General features: G+C 51.1%; 6 protein-coding genes across 6 annotated transcripts; 4 read left to right on the top strand and 2 right to left on the bottom strand.

The window, feature by feature from the left end:
- Positions 1-864: 864 nt before the first annotated feature.
- STEHIDRAFT_142179 (uncharacterized protein) lies at positions 865-2,803 on the top strand (the record flags this gene model as incomplete). Its single annotated transcript, XM_007309335.1, has 2 exons — positions 865-940; positions 1,012-2,803. The coding sequence occupies 2 exons, from the start codon at positions 865-867 to the stop codon at positions 1,743-1,745; spliced, it is 810 nt and encodes a 269-aa protein (XP_007309397.1). The 3' UTR covers positions 1,746-2,803.
- A 423-nt stretch (positions 2,804-3,226) lies between these two features.
- Positions 3,227-4,040, bottom strand: STEHIDRAFT_114996 (uncharacterized protein; the record flags this gene model as incomplete). Its single annotated transcript, XM_007309336.1, has 4 exons — positions 3,227-3,549; positions 3,610-3,735; positions 3,781-3,927; positions 3,953-4,040. The coding sequence occupies 4 exons, from the start codon at positions 4,038-4,040 to the stop codon at positions 3,227-3,229; spliced, it is 684 nt and encodes a 227-aa protein (XP_007309398.1).
- Positions 4,041-4,516: 476 nt separating this feature from the next.
- On the top strand, positions 4,517-9,035 carry STEHIDRAFT_125124 (uncharacterized protein). The gene is made up of 11 exons (XM_007309337.1): positions 4,517-4,950; positions 5,511-5,619; positions 5,693-6,125; positions 6,188-6,297; positions 6,358-6,408; positions 6,470-6,691; positions 6,779-7,295; positions 7,349-7,709; positions 7,778-8,128; positions 8,191-8,488; positions 8,562-9,035. The coding sequence occupies exons 1-11, from the start codon at positions 4,691-4,693 to the stop codon at positions 8,598-8,600; spliced, it is 2,751 nt and encodes a 916-aa protein (XP_007309399.1). The 5' UTR covers positions 4,517-4,690; the 3' UTR covers positions 8,601-9,035.
- Positions 9,036-9,779: 744 nt separating this feature from the next.
- On the top strand, positions 9,780-10,996 carry STEHIDRAFT_171893 (uncharacterized protein; the record flags this gene model as incomplete). The annotated part of the gene is made up of 1 exon (XM_007309338.1): positions 9,780-10,996. Exon 1 carries the CDS (start codon positions 9,914-9,916, stop codon positions 10,994-10,996), a length of 1,083 nt encoding a protein of 360 aa, XP_007309400.1. The 5' UTR covers positions 9,780-9,913.
- A 224-nt stretch (positions 10,997-11,220) lies between these two features.
- Positions 11,221-13,055, bottom strand: STEHIDRAFT_114998 (uncharacterized protein; the record flags this gene model as incomplete). Its single annotated transcript, XM_007309339.1, has 11 exons — positions 11,221-11,536; positions 11,595-11,658; positions 11,690-11,730; positions 11,833-11,947; positions 11,995-12,012; positions 12,171-12,207; positions 12,408-12,460; positions 12,669-12,765; positions 12,818-12,846; positions 12,891-12,931; positions 13,015-13,055. 11 exons carry the CDS (start codon positions 13,053-13,055, stop codon positions 11,221-11,223), a joined length of 852 nt encoding a protein of 283 aa, XP_007309401.1.
- A 1,507-nt stretch (positions 13,056-14,562) lies between these two features.
- Positions 14,563-16,238, top strand: STEHIDRAFT_114999 (uncharacterized protein; the record flags this gene model as incomplete). The annotated part of the gene is made up of 5 exons (XM_007309340.1): positions 14,563-14,699; positions 14,759-14,886; positions 15,037-15,492; positions 15,549-16,141; positions 16,194-16,238. The coding sequence occupies 5 exons, from the start codon at positions 14,563-14,565 to the stop codon at positions 16,236-16,238; spliced, it is 1,359 nt and encodes a 452-aa protein (XP_007309402.1).
- Positions 16,239-16,260: the final 22 nt, after the last annotated feature.

The following is a 16,260-nucleotide window of genomic DNA, read 5'->3' on the forward strand; positions in this document are numbered from 1 at the left end:
CCACCAGGGTTCGTCATGATACGGAGAACAAAGGGGGTGGAGTGGCTCAAAGCCGAAGCGCACTGACGATAGCAGTGACAGAAACAACAGCCTCAGAGGGCCAGAGAAGACGGAGAACCAAGAGAGTAGATCGTTCGAGGGTGATATGGGTGTGGTGTGCTACAGGGTGACGTCTCGGGCGAGTAGCTCGAGGTCAAAAGCCCATAACCTGTTAGAACCTGTAGGGTAGAACACACCTCAGACACCGATAGACGAGTGAATAGATTGAAGTTACCTGTAGGGTAGAACACACTACAGGAAGAATAAGTACAGTAGACAGTAAAGTAGATAGATGTTGCTTACCCTCAGACACCGATAGACGAGTGAATGAGGGAAAGCGAGAGGCGCGTCCAACGCGCACAAAAGACCTGCCGGGAATTACCGAAACTGCGTTGTACGTTCGAACTCCGAACTCCAACACAACAACGTCACTGACTATGTTGGGGTTCTTTGTAGCAGGACCTGGGACGAAGCATATGTGGTCGATTCATGTAAAACGTAGATATCGCCTGCCCGAGACAGATCGATTCAGAATCTTGGACGGCCTCGATCTTCTGAAACTGGTCCACCATTTACCGCAATACCCACACCGTCTGAGACCCATCTTTCCCGCTCACGAACTTCACCGACGTGATTCAAGCGCTCATTCACCGGCATGGTTCACCTTTCCTCCGACACATCCCGCACCCGAACCTCATATCTATAAAACCTTGACCCAATGCTGAGCACTTCTCTCCACCGAACCACGCACATACCTTATCCATAGTACCTCCCCAGCGAATTATAAGCGCATAACCCCCCTGCCCTTACGCACAAACCATAAACATGTTCTCCAAAGCTATTGTTACCCCTACCGGTGTTATCGCTGGCAAGCTGAGGCTCCGATTCCGTGGACTGTTCCGTACGTTTTTCATGTCTTTCATTTCCCTCTTTTGCTGCTATGGACGCTGACTTGTTTATCTATGTACACAGAAAAAGTTCACGCTATCCAGGACGTCGACGTCTCGGTGCCCACGACCGCTGCGCCACTTCCCAAAACCGACAAACTCCCCGCCCTCGCCTCCACCATCATCGCTACCGCCGCCTTCGCTATCCCTCACTCCTCTCAAACCTCTCAAACCTCCTCTTCCGAGTCCGAATACTCCAACGAACTTTCCGAGGTTTCTTCCCAGACTGACAGCGCGAGCGAGCCGTCGACGAGAGAGTTCCCCGTCACCCCTCGCCAGTCTCAGTCTCCTCAGAGTTCCTACGACTTCGACTCGGTCCCGTACGACAACAACTATGAGGCGTCGGTATTCGAATTTGGTGGTGTGGCATGTGGAAAGGAGTATCATAAGGAATTAGACGAGCTCGATGGTGAAGAGCTCGAGGGTACCGGTATGTATGCTCAGTCCGTCGAATCGTTTGAGGGTGAATCGGATTCGCTTGGTGTGGGTGCTTGGTTCGGCGGGGCCTGCGATGAGGAGGAGGATGAGTACGATGATGACGACTACGAGTACGAGGACGATGGTGTTGTCGAGGGGCTTGTTGATGAGGAGCCCGATGCCGATACCTATGTGATAGAGCCTGTGTCAGGCTATTATCTGGAGGTGAAGTGTGTTAAGCTGATTATTGGAGATATGGTTCGGGTCGCGCCAGAGTGCCGTCCGGGTCTTCGAGCGATTATACCGGAGGTCGTCGGAGCTGTTGCGGGTGTTGACTATTGATTTGGTGGGGGTGTGGGTGTGTGGTTCTGAGATGTCTCGGAGATGGTTCACTGTTTTCATGTTTCGCGGCTGGTTTCAGACTTGGACTTGGGACTCGGAGACTCGGAGTGGCCCCAGGGGGTGTGGGGTGCCACTCCAAGAAAATGATGCTAATTCCTCAGACTTAGTGATACAGATACCCAGTGGCTACGATACGTACGACCTCGACTTCTACTTCGACTTCGACTTTAGCGACTCGGCAACATCTCGCCACACATATCCGTTCCTCTATATTCTCATCCCGCCTACCCATTCACCACTATACGATCCGTCTCGACCTCGAACTCAACGACCCAACAATGTTACGACACACATATTCGCCTATCGACAATCCTCGTCCCACCGACAACATCTTCATTCTACAAGCACGACCTTGCGAACACATTCAATAACCATCCCTTACGACCGCCAGGAAACCGATGCGAGAAGGGAGTGTTCGGGTAGGAAGCAAGTAGGAAGAAGCAGGGATGGTTCACTTGGGATGGTGATTCGGGGTACGGGGAGATGTCATGGTGTTCGGTTGGGGAGTAGGGCGGTGGGAATGGAGAAGCATCACTGGGACTCAACAACCGCGCCGGTACAAACACTACGAAACGGACGCGAGAGGAGAGTGTTTTAGTGGGAAGGAATAGGGATGGCGCAGTTAGGATGGAGGATTAGGGGCAGGAGGAGACTTCGGAGAGGCACCTATCGACACCGTTGGTGACGGGTTGCGCGACCCCACCAACGTCCACAGCACCTTTCCTCCTTCCTTGTACTTTCTCGAAGAGTATAGTCATCTACTCACGCGCCCGAGCTCGGTGTGGACTAGCCAACATAGCCAGAGGCCTCCTTGAGAGACCAGTAACTATCGGCCGGTACCACACCAGCTCGCGACAAAATATCCGGAGGCGTTGAAGGTTATTGGGTTTTTTTGGGGTCATCGAGAGTTCGCGATTGTTTGTTTTCACTACCGGTCACCCTGTTTGTTGTCTCTGCCTGGACTCAGCCCTATGAGTAACGCCATATACCCAATTCAATCCCAATCTCATATGAATCCTTCCCATCCTTGTGAAGTCTGCACCATACCTTCAATTGTTATCTTGCAATAATCCTCGAGGGGTAGGGCCAGCGTTCCTCCGTATACTCAACTAAGTCCAGATGCTTAGCGGACCGCTGGGTCACAAAACCCTAGGGCATCGAAATGTATAGTCGGGGACGTGCGTCAGATTGTCGTCCATAATAGACGGCTCTGGCATGGAGTGTAGGAATGGTTGTTGCTATGGGCAATGCCTCGTAAGATCCCGGGTCGATGCAGAAAGGAGCTCTTCGAGCGGCGAAAGGGGGCCTCTGACTTTCTAGCTGCGCAGGCTACGCCACAGGAGTGTGATGTGTGGTTTATCTATCATTGTGCCTGCATGTCCTTGAGTTTGACTAAGATTATATATGTTCTAATTTTGTGGTTACCCATCCCCAGGATAGCGCATGTAAACCCGGACACATTGAATGCTTTGTCGTGCCATCAACTGTGAGTATAGAAATACCATGGAGGATGACGGAAGTCGACTCCATACGGTCATATCTGTATAGGCTATGCTGTTCCATTCACCTTCCTTCCTCAATTTAAGGCCGGTAGCCGTTTCCGTGAAATTTTTGGCAAGTCCCTGAAGAGTTTGGCAGTTCAACAAAGTTGCGACATAATCCGCAGGCAACTTCAACGACGATGCAGGCTTTGCCATATGCGCTTGCATTCGAACGATGACAGCAATACCAGAGCATGGACTCTCTATAATCGGCATCAGCATCAATGGATTGGTTGTTCGATATATGGATACTAACCAAGTACCGGCCAGTGTCGTAAGCTGCAGCTCTGCAGCTTGAAGGTTCACAGAGCCGTTCTGCAGGGTTCGAAATTTGCCAAATGCGAGACTCCGGCCTTTTCCCGGCCCAATGCGGTCCGTGGCACCGTTCGCTGTTCCATGTCACCCGATATCTTGTCATCCTTACGCCCACTCACCTGCCCATCCGAGCCTTCTTCTTCGTTTATCCCGCTTTAGCTCAGCTTCGGGAACTTTATGTGAGCAGTGCTTACTTGCTTGCCCCGCAATTGGAGCAAAGAAGACGGCCTCAGGAGGTCCAGAGAAGACAACAGGAAGGACTCCATCTGCTCATGCACAAGGTTCAATAACCAACGATCACTGGACGGACAAGCTTCGCCGTCCAGCTGTTCGCCCCATCTTTCTTCAGCTGAGACGCTTGGAACGTCGAAATTTGCATGTGCCGGCGGTGGGGTTAGTTCAATTCACCCTGCAATTCAACTTTGATGTGTCGTACAAGAGACCCTACCAATCTTTTTTTATCCGACTGAACGCCTGCAGCATCATGTCTCATGCGCGCCAGCCTAATACTCTGTTCATGGTTTGTGGTAAGCATCCTCTTCTCGAACAAGTCTCTTCAACAGTTCGCTGATTAGTTTCCCTTCGTCGATAACAGGAGTATCATTGCCCGTTCTGAGAGATTCTAAGCATATCAGGATGTGTGCAGCCGGACAGCGTGGCATGCTCGCCTAGGACAGATATCAACGGAGTCTGTTTGTCGGAAATGACGCCAAGCCATTAGGCGAGATCTCGACGTCAGCGAAGTTCCCACCCGCATGTTTTTTTTAATTGAGCACGCGCCCGCTTCCTTACCCTGATGGGGAGCAGTCGCCATCCGGCCTGATTTCTAGTCGCTCTTCACTCCTTGCCTCTTAACCTCCATCTCCCCTCCTCCTCCCCTCTCCTTCGCCCTCGTCGTTGACGAGCGACACATCTAGAGGCAACCTTTTCTCTCTGACCTTACTCCGAAGACTCGCCCTCGACAAATAACGCTCTTTTCCGGACGTCTTCCTCGTATCGTTCCCGTCCTCCACACACGAACAACGAGCGATGGATTACGACAGATATGATGCCCTCCTTCACTACATCTTCAAGCAGACCCAGGGTGATGCCTGGTTCCGTCCCGATGCCAATGACGGTATTGCAGCTGGCGTCGCCATCAAAGACGACTCGATGGAACCGGCAGAGTACAGGATCTTCCCTTATGAAGACATAAGACTCGAGCCGTTCGAAGTCGCCGTTAGGGCAATGAACCTTGTCGTCGCTGTCAAGGTGCGAAGTGCTGTCGCGCATGCTGCTGTTGGTGAGGCGTAAGTGCTCCCCTTTACATTGTCATCACCTCTCCTTTCCTTCTGGGACCCTTCATGGCTTCTATGGGCGCAAAGACGACATGCTCTTGTGTGCTGAGGTACATGCTCTTGTCGTCGCTTTGAACGACTTGATCGAATGCCTACCACCTAAAACCACAGCTTTCCCACGCCACTGGGAAAGGAAACTCGCTCCCTCCCTTTTTTTTCCTCCTTTAACTCCTATTTCTCGGCTTCCATTTCATCAGCAACGCTATCTTGGATGTGCTGGCACAAAGTGCTCTGCGGCCTTAAACGCTTCCCGTCATAACGACACGGCGCTTCGGGTGCACCGTGGGGTCGCGGAATGGGTGCGCCGCCTGAGAATGGGCGCGTGCTACCGTTGTTTCTGTACGGGCATGTGTGATGGGGACAGTTGCGTAGTCGAGCAGGGGGTGTCCATGCGTGGATCTCGAGACAATTTTACCCCTTTGACCTACCATTCTCTTCACGTTCTAGTCCCCGTGATTCGAAGCATATGGAGCGCTATACTGATCTGATGGACCTTATTTTTTTACCATCAGTGGACACGACGACAAGAGTGTCTACGTGGATTCGAACACACGCATTCAGATTGTTGAGACGATGATGATGCTTCCACATGCTGACCGGGAGCAACACGCCGCGTTCATCGTAAGTGCACAGCTCAGCAATATATTCTCGATCCGTGGCAGTAAACTCACACAAAATACAAATCTTCTGGTAGCGCGACGAACGCGTCTTGGTCGTCTGGTCTGACTCTCTGGAGGCCATCATTCCGACATGCAGCGACTTCGAAGAGCGCCTCATCAAACTCCTTTGGCGCGGTCGTCCTGGAGTAGGCTCTCAGGTGTCATCCGCGTCTCACCATAACTCTTTCGCCGGAGACTCAGCGTCGGCTACCCAGTCTCTCGTCGGCATCACTTCCGCTAGCTCTAATTTCGGTGGACGGAACTCTGGCCGCGATATTGAAAAACAGGGGTACGGTGCAGGCGTGGTGACGAAGAGGACGGTGACGAAGAGGACGTGGTATGGTAGGAAGTACACGATGGAGGTGACGGAGATTGATGGCGTCGATATCGAGTCTCTTGGTCCCGAGAAGAGACCGGCAATGCTCTATGCGCCGGTTTATAACGGATTGTGTATGGGTCTCTCAGCTGGTAGGCTTATTCCCAAATTTGAATCGGAGGCAAGGGAAGCTGATTTGGATCGTTTCCGAAAGTGTGTATTGGAGATGGAATCAAGAATTTGTTGGTGGAGTTTAGGCAAGATAACGGCTATATTCGGTTCGCACTAGCAGCGGTAATGCCGCTTCTGTTCTGTGTATCGCTCGTGAGTTTAGGCACATTTTCATTTCCTCTGTCGATCGGCTTACAGTCGCATCCCCGCTAGTTCTTCACGCTGCAGATCGTTCAAAACATCGCCATGGTGGTCGGCCCGGTGGTATGTTTTCCGTCATTTACTGCCGCTAGAAAGTTCCTCTCTGATTATTTCGTGTTTGAAGGCTCAATACCATGAGAACACGAAGTACTATTCCGCTGTCAAACCGCGGCCAAACAAGGAAGTCGACAACAACCTCCCTCACATCACCATCCAGATGCCCGTCTACAAGGAGTCTCTCGAGGCTGTGCTTGCTCCCTCCATTGCTTCGCTCAAGAAGGCCATGCAAACATACGCCAGGCAAGGTGGAACCTCGACCATCTTCGTCAACGACGACGGCATGCAGGTGCGTTGACGTTTTGAACATCCTTCCCTTCCTTTAGCAGACAGGAATACCCGATACTGACTTCTAGTCCGCTTTTTTGCACCCTAGCTTCTTTCCGAGAAGGAACGTGCGGCGCGTCTGGCGTTCTATGATACGCACGGCATTGGCTGGGTCGCCCGTCCAGGTCACGGTTCTGGCACCGAAGACGGCGGCGCTCCCTTCCTCCGTGCCGGGCGATTCAAGAAAGCGTCCAACATGAATTATGGACTTTCGCTCTCCCGTAAGGCCGAGCGTCATCTCATCGCACTCCGGGAGAAAGAACGTCTCGAGACGCAAAACAACTCTTCTGCCGAAGGAGGATACTCTTACGCAGGCTCTGGTGATCATCATGGCGAGGAAATGCAGATGGATATCGAGGAGAAGGCTTTGCAGATGGCTGTGGAGCAGGTTTATGAGGAGAGCGGGAGAAGACATAAGCCGTGGGCTAAGGGCGGTAAAGCGTGTAGGATGGGAGAGATCATTTTGATCGTGGATTCGGATACGATCGTGCCGGAGGATTGCTTCAGGGATGCGGCGAGGGAGATGGCGGAGTGTCCAATGGTTGGGGTCATTCAGCATGAGTCCGGTATGTTAAGTCTTCCTCATTATTGAGTCCATATCACTGATTATTTTCGGCAGATGTCATGCAGGTCTCGCACAACTACTTCGAGAACGGTATTGCATACTTCACCAGGCGTATCAACAAGTGTATCTCCTTCGCTTGCTGCAACGGTGAAGTCGCTCCCTTCGTTGGTCACAATGCTTTCCTCCGCTGGCAAGCCGTCCAGGACGCTTCCTTCATCGACCCGGCTGACAAGCAAGAGAAGATCTGGTCCGAGGCGCACGTATCTGAGGATTTCGACATGGCGATGAGGTTGCAACTTCGCGGGTACACGATCCGTTGGGCGACTTATTCGCTTGGTGGCTTCAAGGAGGGTGTGTCGCTGACCATTGATGACGAACTCAACCGTTGGCAGAAGTACTCGTATGGTTGTTCAGAGTAAGTGACTCGATTGCTGTTTCTTCATTCACCTCCAGGATGCTAATCGCATTCTCTCCGCAAATTAGATTGTTGTTCAACCCCTTCGTTCGCTGGTTCACCCGTGGCCCGATCGCCAAACAAATCCACAGGTTCATCTGGTCCAACGCGCCTTTCCACTACAAGATCTCCATGTTGGCGTACATGTTCTCATATTATGGTATCGCCTGCGCCATCACCATCACCACGATGAACTACTTCCTCCTCGGGTGGGAATTGCCTGTCGATGACTACTATATCCACTCCTTCGAGATTTGGCTGGCCACGACAGTCGTTTTCTTCGGTTCGGGTAACGTCGGGTACACGATCCTTCAGTACCGTTTGGGCGAGAGGGATCTTATTTGGGGTTTCCTTGAGAATATCAAATGGGTGCCGTTCTTGTGAGTTTTCCTACTTTCTCGCTGCCATCGACGGATGTTGACGATACGTGGTTGTCCCACAGCTTCTTCTTCTTCGGAGGTCTATCCATCCCGCTCTCGCAGGCCATCCTTGCCCATATGTTCTCATACAACATCACATGGGGCGCGACGAAGAAAGAAGTCGAGCGGTCGAATTTCTTCAAGGAGATCCCGAAGATCTTGAAGAGGTTCTGGGTACAGCTCTCGATCTCTATCATTCTCGTCGCAGGGATGATCATCCTTTCGACAAGCCTCGTACCGCTGACGTGGAGGATCGACGGGTCTTCGTGGGCTGTTGTCTTCCCGCTCGCGATTGTGGTCTCTTGTCATATTCTCTTCCCGGTACGTTCTTACTCTGTGTGGTCTCGACGCTTCAAGTTCCGTGCTGACCGTTTGCCCACTTGCTTCTTTCTAGATCGTGCTCAACCCGTGGTTGATGGTTTTCTCCTACTAAATACGGACTACTTTCTTTTCTCTCTGCCTCTTTATCTCCTGCATATACTGTCCTTGTCGTTCTTCCTGTTGTCTATGTCTCTGTCTCACCTGGAACCCTTTGTGCTTCACCTGTCCTGTAAAGCTTCCCTTCCCTCGCTGTCTGTTTGTGCCTGTCTTCGTTATATCATACTGCCATCACCCACGCCGTAGATATTTCTCGCACTCTGTTGTCACCATGTATACACTCTCATTCACTACCTTCCTCTCGCTACTCACTCACTTTACATAAATCCTTTGCTGCTGCTCGAGATCTGTAAACCGTGGTTCTCACCGTACGGACAATAGTAGACCATGTATATACCCAACCCTCACTCTCCGACCATACTGCTCTCCTGCTGCTTGACAATGCCCTCTCAGTTTTCCACATTACCTACCTATATAACAACGGGCTCACTCTGCTTTACTCGTAGTACCAACCGTTCGAGTCGTATACTTAAGCCCGACCTTACGGGCGCGCCACAGACTTTTTCTCGTGTTTCAGTCACTCGTATTTTTTTTTGGTTCACTGGTATATAATTGTATCCTGCGTAACTGAAACCATTACGATGTCGGACTGTTCACAAGATGTGCTTTGGCATTCGCTAGTGCTTGTCGACATGACGGGGCCACAATGACATTGCTGTGTCACGTGGTATGGAGTTGAATCTCCGATCCATCCAGCGACAGCTCCGAGCCTCCGAGTCGTACTTAAAACTGTGTTTTCTGCGAAAGTTATCGCTGTAGATCGCTGTCGCATCGGCACTTGTGAGTCTTTCGCGTACTCTATATCCCTATCAAGATAACTCAACATCTACTTTTTGTTTCCTGGAACCAAACAGAACGACATCGCTTGGACATCGCGATCGAACTCCCACTGGCAAGTGCTCGTCTCATCCCAAAGCAGAAGACTTGCAACTCATCGATTAGCTCGTAGACTTTGGAGGATGGACGCCGAAAGTCAGATAATGTGCGCTCTCTCTACTACCACAGTGCAAACTCCCTCCCCCAAAAATCTGATTTCTTTGGATGCGTGGTCTTTAGCATCAGCGACCTAATCACCTTGCCAGAGGGCCATCACCCCTCGCATATCGCTCGTCTTCCGAGCGAACTTCTGCTTTCTCCGTTTTTGCTCGTCTTCGCTGCCGCCGTGACCAAAGAAGCGAATGCTACTGTACTGGGCGCTGCATCAGTCTACCGTGGATCAAAACCACGTACGTCTGTCGCCACTGGCGAGAACTTGCCTTGGCTAGTCCAACGATATGGGCAAGTTCGACGTGGGATTTACCAAAGGACATGCCGTTCGAGTGGATAGAAAGGCTCACTTTACGCGCAGCCCTCATGCCGATCTCTTTGAAAGTTTCTTTTCTTACCGATACCCGCGCTTCCCAGAAGATGACCTTTATGCGTCAGAATCTCCACCGCATCGCCAACTTGAGCATAGCCAGCGACGGTGACCGTAATGGAATACCGCCAATGGAAATACTTTCGATCTTTTCAGAGGCCGCACCATCCCTCATTCGCCTCTCTCTCAAAATCCGCCCTCTACAACCGGCATCTCTTCCGCCTTTTCACCAGGCCACTTCGCGCCTGCAGGAGCTTAAACTCGACGGCTTCGAGTTCTTCGCACTCGATCCGGCGACGCGAATATTTGAAAATCTGATATCTCTTAACGTCAGCCTTTGCTCTGAAGAGTCCGCCTCACTCCGCGAATTACACGTTGCGTTGTCGACCATGCCATCCTTGGAAAAGCTTGTCATATATCCCAGTACGATACCTGATGTCGCAAGCGAATCTCCGTGGAGACTTCCACATCTAACTCTCCTACACCTCCAGAGTCTCAAGCTCTGCGTTTCTGTACATGCATTGAACACGGTTTTAGATAGTTGGTCAATCCCTTCCGTGGCCTTCCTCGACCTCATGATACGATGCGAAATTCCGTTCATTTCGGATTTGGACAGAGCCTTATACACTTTATCTTCACGGCACTCACACATTCCAGTGCTGTCGAAACCTTGGCCTTTGTTGGACATAGCGGACTCTCCAACCACCTATTATTTCAATACTGAACTCGCCATCTACAACGAGGACAGATCCTTCTCAATGTCTGTAGAAATAACAGATCCGACTGTCCACCAACCATCTAGAACCTATGTAGAGCTCGCCCTCGTTTCACTCCTGACGAAACTGCCAATTGTTGACCGAGTGCAGAGACTCTCGGGCGAAGTAATGCATTTCCTGTGGCGTCCAGAGATATGGTCTCAGGCGTGCTCCCGGATGTCATCTTTAACAGACGTCTCTGACCTGCTCGGGGACTATGATGAGGAGCAAAACAGCTTGATACAGGAAGCTGCCCTGCGCGCGGCGAAGGGGTCTTGAGTCTTTCCTTTTCGTTATTGCTCGTCTCCCTCAAACAGTACCTGTACGTAACCTACGTCTCTTTTTTCTAGTGTATCCTAGGGCCCGAACGTATCCTAACCGCTTTCATTCGTTTGGAAACATGAAATCGTAGTGGTTGGGTCGTGGGGGCCGTGCATGTCGAGTACTCAGTAACGAAATATATATATATACAAATAGAATCACATCACACCGTCCCCGTCTTCTTATACATCACGACCCAACACCGTCAGTTCTATGGCTCTCTCGCGCTCCCTCTCACCCCTTTTCTTGTGCCTCATATCCTCGGAAACCGAATCATGTATGTCCTCCCCGAGATTGCCGACAGAGAAGAAAGTCGATTCCGCGACGGCCTCCGTGATGGGACGCGCACGATGGATGTGGGCAAAGTGCATAGAACTAGCCCCTCCGAGAGGGTGCTGTGCCTCCATGTCGGCGTGCGCTGATAGCTGTTTCTGATGCGCGTTCTTGAGGTTAAGCTGAAGGCGTGTAATCATGATGACGGTCATGATTTGTCCAAACCTGTGATGGGTGCGTGGGCTTGTCAGTGTCAGACCGTCTGCCCAAGAATGTTGCTTACGGTGCAGCAGTGGCCTTGAGATCTGGAGCCGCTAACTGAACGGGTGCCGCTGATTGAGCGTCACCTACGTGAGGAAAATATAGGCTGGAGCTCACGAAGAAGATCAAGGTATTCAAGAGATTCGAGCTGAAGATGACTGCGAAGTACATAACCCCATCTCGGATGATGATATCTAAGATGCTACAAGGAAGAAGTTCATAGGTTCGCGCTGGGAAGAAACACGATGAAAGCTTCTGACCTTGTACGGCCATTGCGGTTGTGTATCAATTTGATAGTCCGATATAGGGTGAGGATGAATATACATGAATCCGTTACTAGCGGGGCAGCCCAAAGGGCAGCTAAGATACACTTACCTGATTAGTCCGTAGAACACAAAGCAAGCGGAGACAATTTCACATACCGAAGAAGTTATTGCTACCTGTAAGAACGCAGCCTGAGGAGAGTTTTGTGAGCGGGTCTAGGGGTGAAGTTTGAGGTTCATACCAGGAAGTCCTGATCCTGGGGGAAATTGTACGGCTATGACGACCGAAGGAATGAGCAAATAGATTCTCGAGGTTGTATACGAATCGTGCTTACGAATTCCAAAATGAAGGCCCCATGCCGTGGACACAATCTGACCGATGAGTATGCAGAGCAAGAAAGCTAGCACGGCCATTCTTCTATGGTATATGGCATAAACACGTAAGATCATGACCACTAATACCCCTCGGTCAGTGATGCAGAGAAAATAACGGCTGATTTGACAGACTGACGCTCAGCGACTACAATGATTCATTATCAGAAAACGAAATTTTGGTCCGCAGATGAACTGACCAGTGTTCGTGCACAAGTTGGCTGCACCGGCGAATTTGACGAAGTGAGTGCACCTGGATATAGGATATGAGTTCTAGGACGAGCTTGAGCGTATAACCGACAATTTACACCTAGGAAAGAAGTTTGAGCTACAATATGCATAAATTGTAGAAGAAAGCATCGCACCGATATTGGCCAAGTGGTCTCGAAGAATGCTGTGACCACGAGCGACTCATCGTAAGACCCACCACGCCTTAGATATTTGTGATATTTTGTACTCACATACTTGTAGTACAATGAACTGGAGGTGAACCACATAGCGTAGAATCAAGAAGGATGCGTTGACGAGTGTCAGTTTCCGGGACCAGATCTTCGACACCTGGAAGCCAGTCATCAATGAACCTTGCGAGCCACCAGGACTGACGCCTCACCTCGTCCGACAAAGTGATCGCTGCTCGTACTATGGTCAATAGTCGCTTCTACTACATATGATATTCAGCTCACCATGTTCGTAGACGTATAAGGCATAACAAGCAACCTCAAATCTATAGATACCAAGTCTAGTAGGGTAGCATGGTGAGATGCCAACGAATTATTGTCGTCGGATGTATCGCGGACCACTGCTCACTGATGTTCGAATAGCGTCGGGATTGACGGGACTGACGCCATGGAATAATTTGACAACGGCTCTGTTACCTTTGAAGGTGCTCTGAGGACGAAAGATCACTCCTCTCGGGTCTCTGCATGCGTGAGTTTTGTAGCTTCGCATGTCAGATCACATCTCTCAATCACCAATGGGATGCTTCGTAAAGTTAGATAAAAGATCTTCTCTATGCGTCACAATATGGGACGCGAACGTGCTCCGGCGAATCATGGTGCCACAAGAAAGATTACTCCGCGGGTTAAGAGAGCTTACTGGAATATTCAGGCTATCGGGAGATCCGTCTCGGTACTGCTTAGACTGTGGGCACTGTGGTCCTATAGACGGTATGATACGCTTCGTGTGCTTTGCTCAGGCTCTTCTTCTTCCGATAATCATACTTCCTCGAATCTTCGACTCTGAGTGAGATATAAGCTAGGAACGCTAACCTCGGCGGCCGTCAGGACCGTTGGCAGTGATCCTTATGCATGACGGGGAAGGGTGAGAAAGTTGCCGAAAACCAGGTAAATTGAGACTCCGCTAGAGCCCAGCTATCGGAGATTCTAAACTTCCTCTCTACCGCGACCTCTTGAGCTCTCCGCATTATCCTCGCATTTCTATCGTGAACGCGTCCTTATAGCGCTCAGAGACGGCCTCCGGTGGAAATACTGTGCTATCCTGATCTTGGTCTCTGAGAGGCTGTATGGGCTTTCAGGAAAGTTTGCTCCGCGTTGTTGGGCTTCGCTGATGGTCGTTTCGGCGCAGTGCGAAGAGATCCGTCTAGTCTGTATCGCAAGGTGCAGGCTTACTATCCGGCAGTACAGATTTACAGTGCCACAAAGACATTCGATAGAGTCGCGAAGGGCCTCGCGCGCCAGGCTAGCGTGGTTGTTCCAGCTATCAAAGCTGATGTTACTACCCACTAAGGCTACGTTTTGTATGTGCCCACTGTGACGTTGGCCCAGAGCTGTCTTGTCCAATATCTCGGATAGTCTCCTCAAAATCATAGCTTGGAGATGCCTACTTAATGGTCACTTACACCTTGAGGGCATTGCTGAGAGAGCAGTGGCCCACTTTAGCCATATATCGAGCTCTTCGAGAATGTAGAGGGCATGATTACATCACCGGCGTACACGAAGCCTTCAGAACATACGTTTTACGACTAAGTCGCGGACTCTTCATTGAGAGCTGTAGTAACCTAGACTACGATCTTCTTTGGGCTAATCTTTGTTGGCCGAGATTGGCGCTCACGCCATTGCATTGCCTCACACCCGCTCGAACTGTTCAAGTATAGCGTGTTGCTAGTTCGTGAGACTCGCGCCGTGCACGGACCAACACAGTGGGTTCGGGTTGCACGTTGAGCACCACCTATCATGATTTTGCCTAGCCTTGCCATTATCTGAACTTGTCGTGGACTCTTTCTCTCTCTACTCTACTCTCGTTTACTATTTTGTTCTTTCCTTCGGGCTCCGGTAGCATTACTCGCTCTTTTCTTCTCTTTCGCCGCGGGCGGTCAGCGTTGCTGGACGTGCAGCAATGGTCTGCAAAGGCTTTGCGAGCAAGGTCTTCGTTCTTTTAACCGCGGGTTCACGACTTGTTCTCAGTTCGACCAAGATTCCTGCTTGTCTGCCTAGTTGTGCAAAAGCTGCGGCATTATCAGTTTCCTGCTCCTTGTGAGTTCCATAAACTTCCGCTTCCCACCATCCGCTCACGGTCATTGGACATTATGCAGAAGCGACGCCTCTTGCATATGCGGATCAACGACGTTTGCTGCTGGCGTCGAAGCATGTCTGACGGATATATGTGATGCGTCAGATTTCGGGGCTGCACAGCAATATGTCGACGGTCTCTGTCCATCAGGTGAGTTTTGCCACTTGAAGTATTTCGTCGAGCTTTCCCTGGTGGGCGAAGCATGTTGGTCACCCTTCACCGACTTAGACCTATACACAGGGTTATTTTTGCTTCTCCTTCTCATGCTAACTGACCTATTTTCATATTCCGTGTAACAAGGACTTGCGATCCACGTAACCGTTGGTTCAAAGCTCACAACAATTGCAGCAGCCGCAGCCTCTTCTAATCATGCCTCATCTTCCACTCACGCCGCGTCGTCCTCCACCCACAACGGCTCATCAAGTTCTCAACACCTAACTTCTTCTACGCACGCCACATCTTCCGCTCATTCTGCCTCTGCAACCGTACAAGTCGTCTCATCATCAACACATCCAACTTCATCAGCAACCCATACTGCCTCTGCGACCGTCCACGTCGTCTCATCGTCAACACATCCAGCTTCATCATCGACCCATACTACCTCATCTTCTGGTCACTCCACCTCATCTTCTGGTCACTCCACCTCATCTTCTGCTCTGTCTTCGTCATCTTCTTCAACAGAGCTTCCAGTTGCCACTCTAGATGCCACTTCCGTATCCTCTTCTGATTCAGAGACTACCACTTCAAGCTCCATTGGTACATTCTACGTCCGACATTCGTATAGACAAAAAGCTGAATGATTCTCTTCATAGTAACTTCTACCAGGGGAACCACACACGGTGGCTCCGCCATGGCAGATGAAAGCCCCGACCAGTCTCAAGGCGGGGATGGCGGGCACCATGGTGGTGGTGGTGGTCACAGCCACGGCGGCGGTCACTCCTCCAAAGACCGCGGCGCATCCTCAGCAGCCATCGGAGGAGCCATAGGTGGCGGTATCGCAGCTCTCCTCCTCCTTCTCGGCGTCTTCTGGTATTTCCTCCGCCGATGGCGCCAGAAACTTCGCCACGAACGCGAACAACTCAAGCGTGAAAGACTCGGAGCGGCCATGGTCGATCCGTTTAGGATCTCGGGAGGTCAAATCGGTGTTCCGGTGCTGGTCGCACAGCAGCCGCCTTCGTATCGCGGGAAGTATGGTGTGGATGAAGAGTCGGGTGTGGACGTGGCAGAGACGAAGACGGAGGTTCCAGAGGGACAGAAGTTGGAGAGGACGGCGGCGTGGGTGGCCAGTGCGCCTTCGGGAGAGCCACTTTCACCGGTTGTGGAGAGTTCGGCTGTACTTCCCAGCCTTGGACGATCTCCTTCAAACGTGTCGGCTTCGTCGCCAGCACCGCCGCCAGTCCCCCCGGTACGCTACAAGCCTGCAGTACTACCAAAGCGTCCTTCCAGTCCACCCATAGGGAACGTACTCGGAAGTTCTCGACGCATCCCACCCCCTCGGATAACTCCAGACTTGGAGTCAGACGC

This window comes from Stereum hirsutum (assembly GCF_000264905.1).
Source record: "Stereum hirsutum FP-91666 SS1 unplaced genomic scaffold STEHIscaffold_17, whole genome shotgun sequence".
Lineage (NCBI taxonomy): Eukaryota > Fungi > Basidiomycota > Agaricomycetes > Russulales > Stereaceae > Stereum > Stereum hirsutum.

Coding starts and splice junctions, on each gene's coding strand:
- STEHIDRAFT_125124 (XM_007309337.1), top strand. CDS start 4,691: ATGGATTACGACAGATATGATGCCCTCCTTCACTACATCTTCAAGCAG. Junction 7,296..7,348: donor GGTCATTCAGCATGAGTCCG/GTATGTTAAGTC, acceptor TATTTTCGGCAG/ATGTCATGCAGGTCTCGCAC. Junction 8,129..8,190: donor ATCAAATGGGTGCCGTTCTT/GTGAGTTTTCCT, acceptor GTTGTCCCACAG/CTTCTTCTTCTTCGGAGGTC.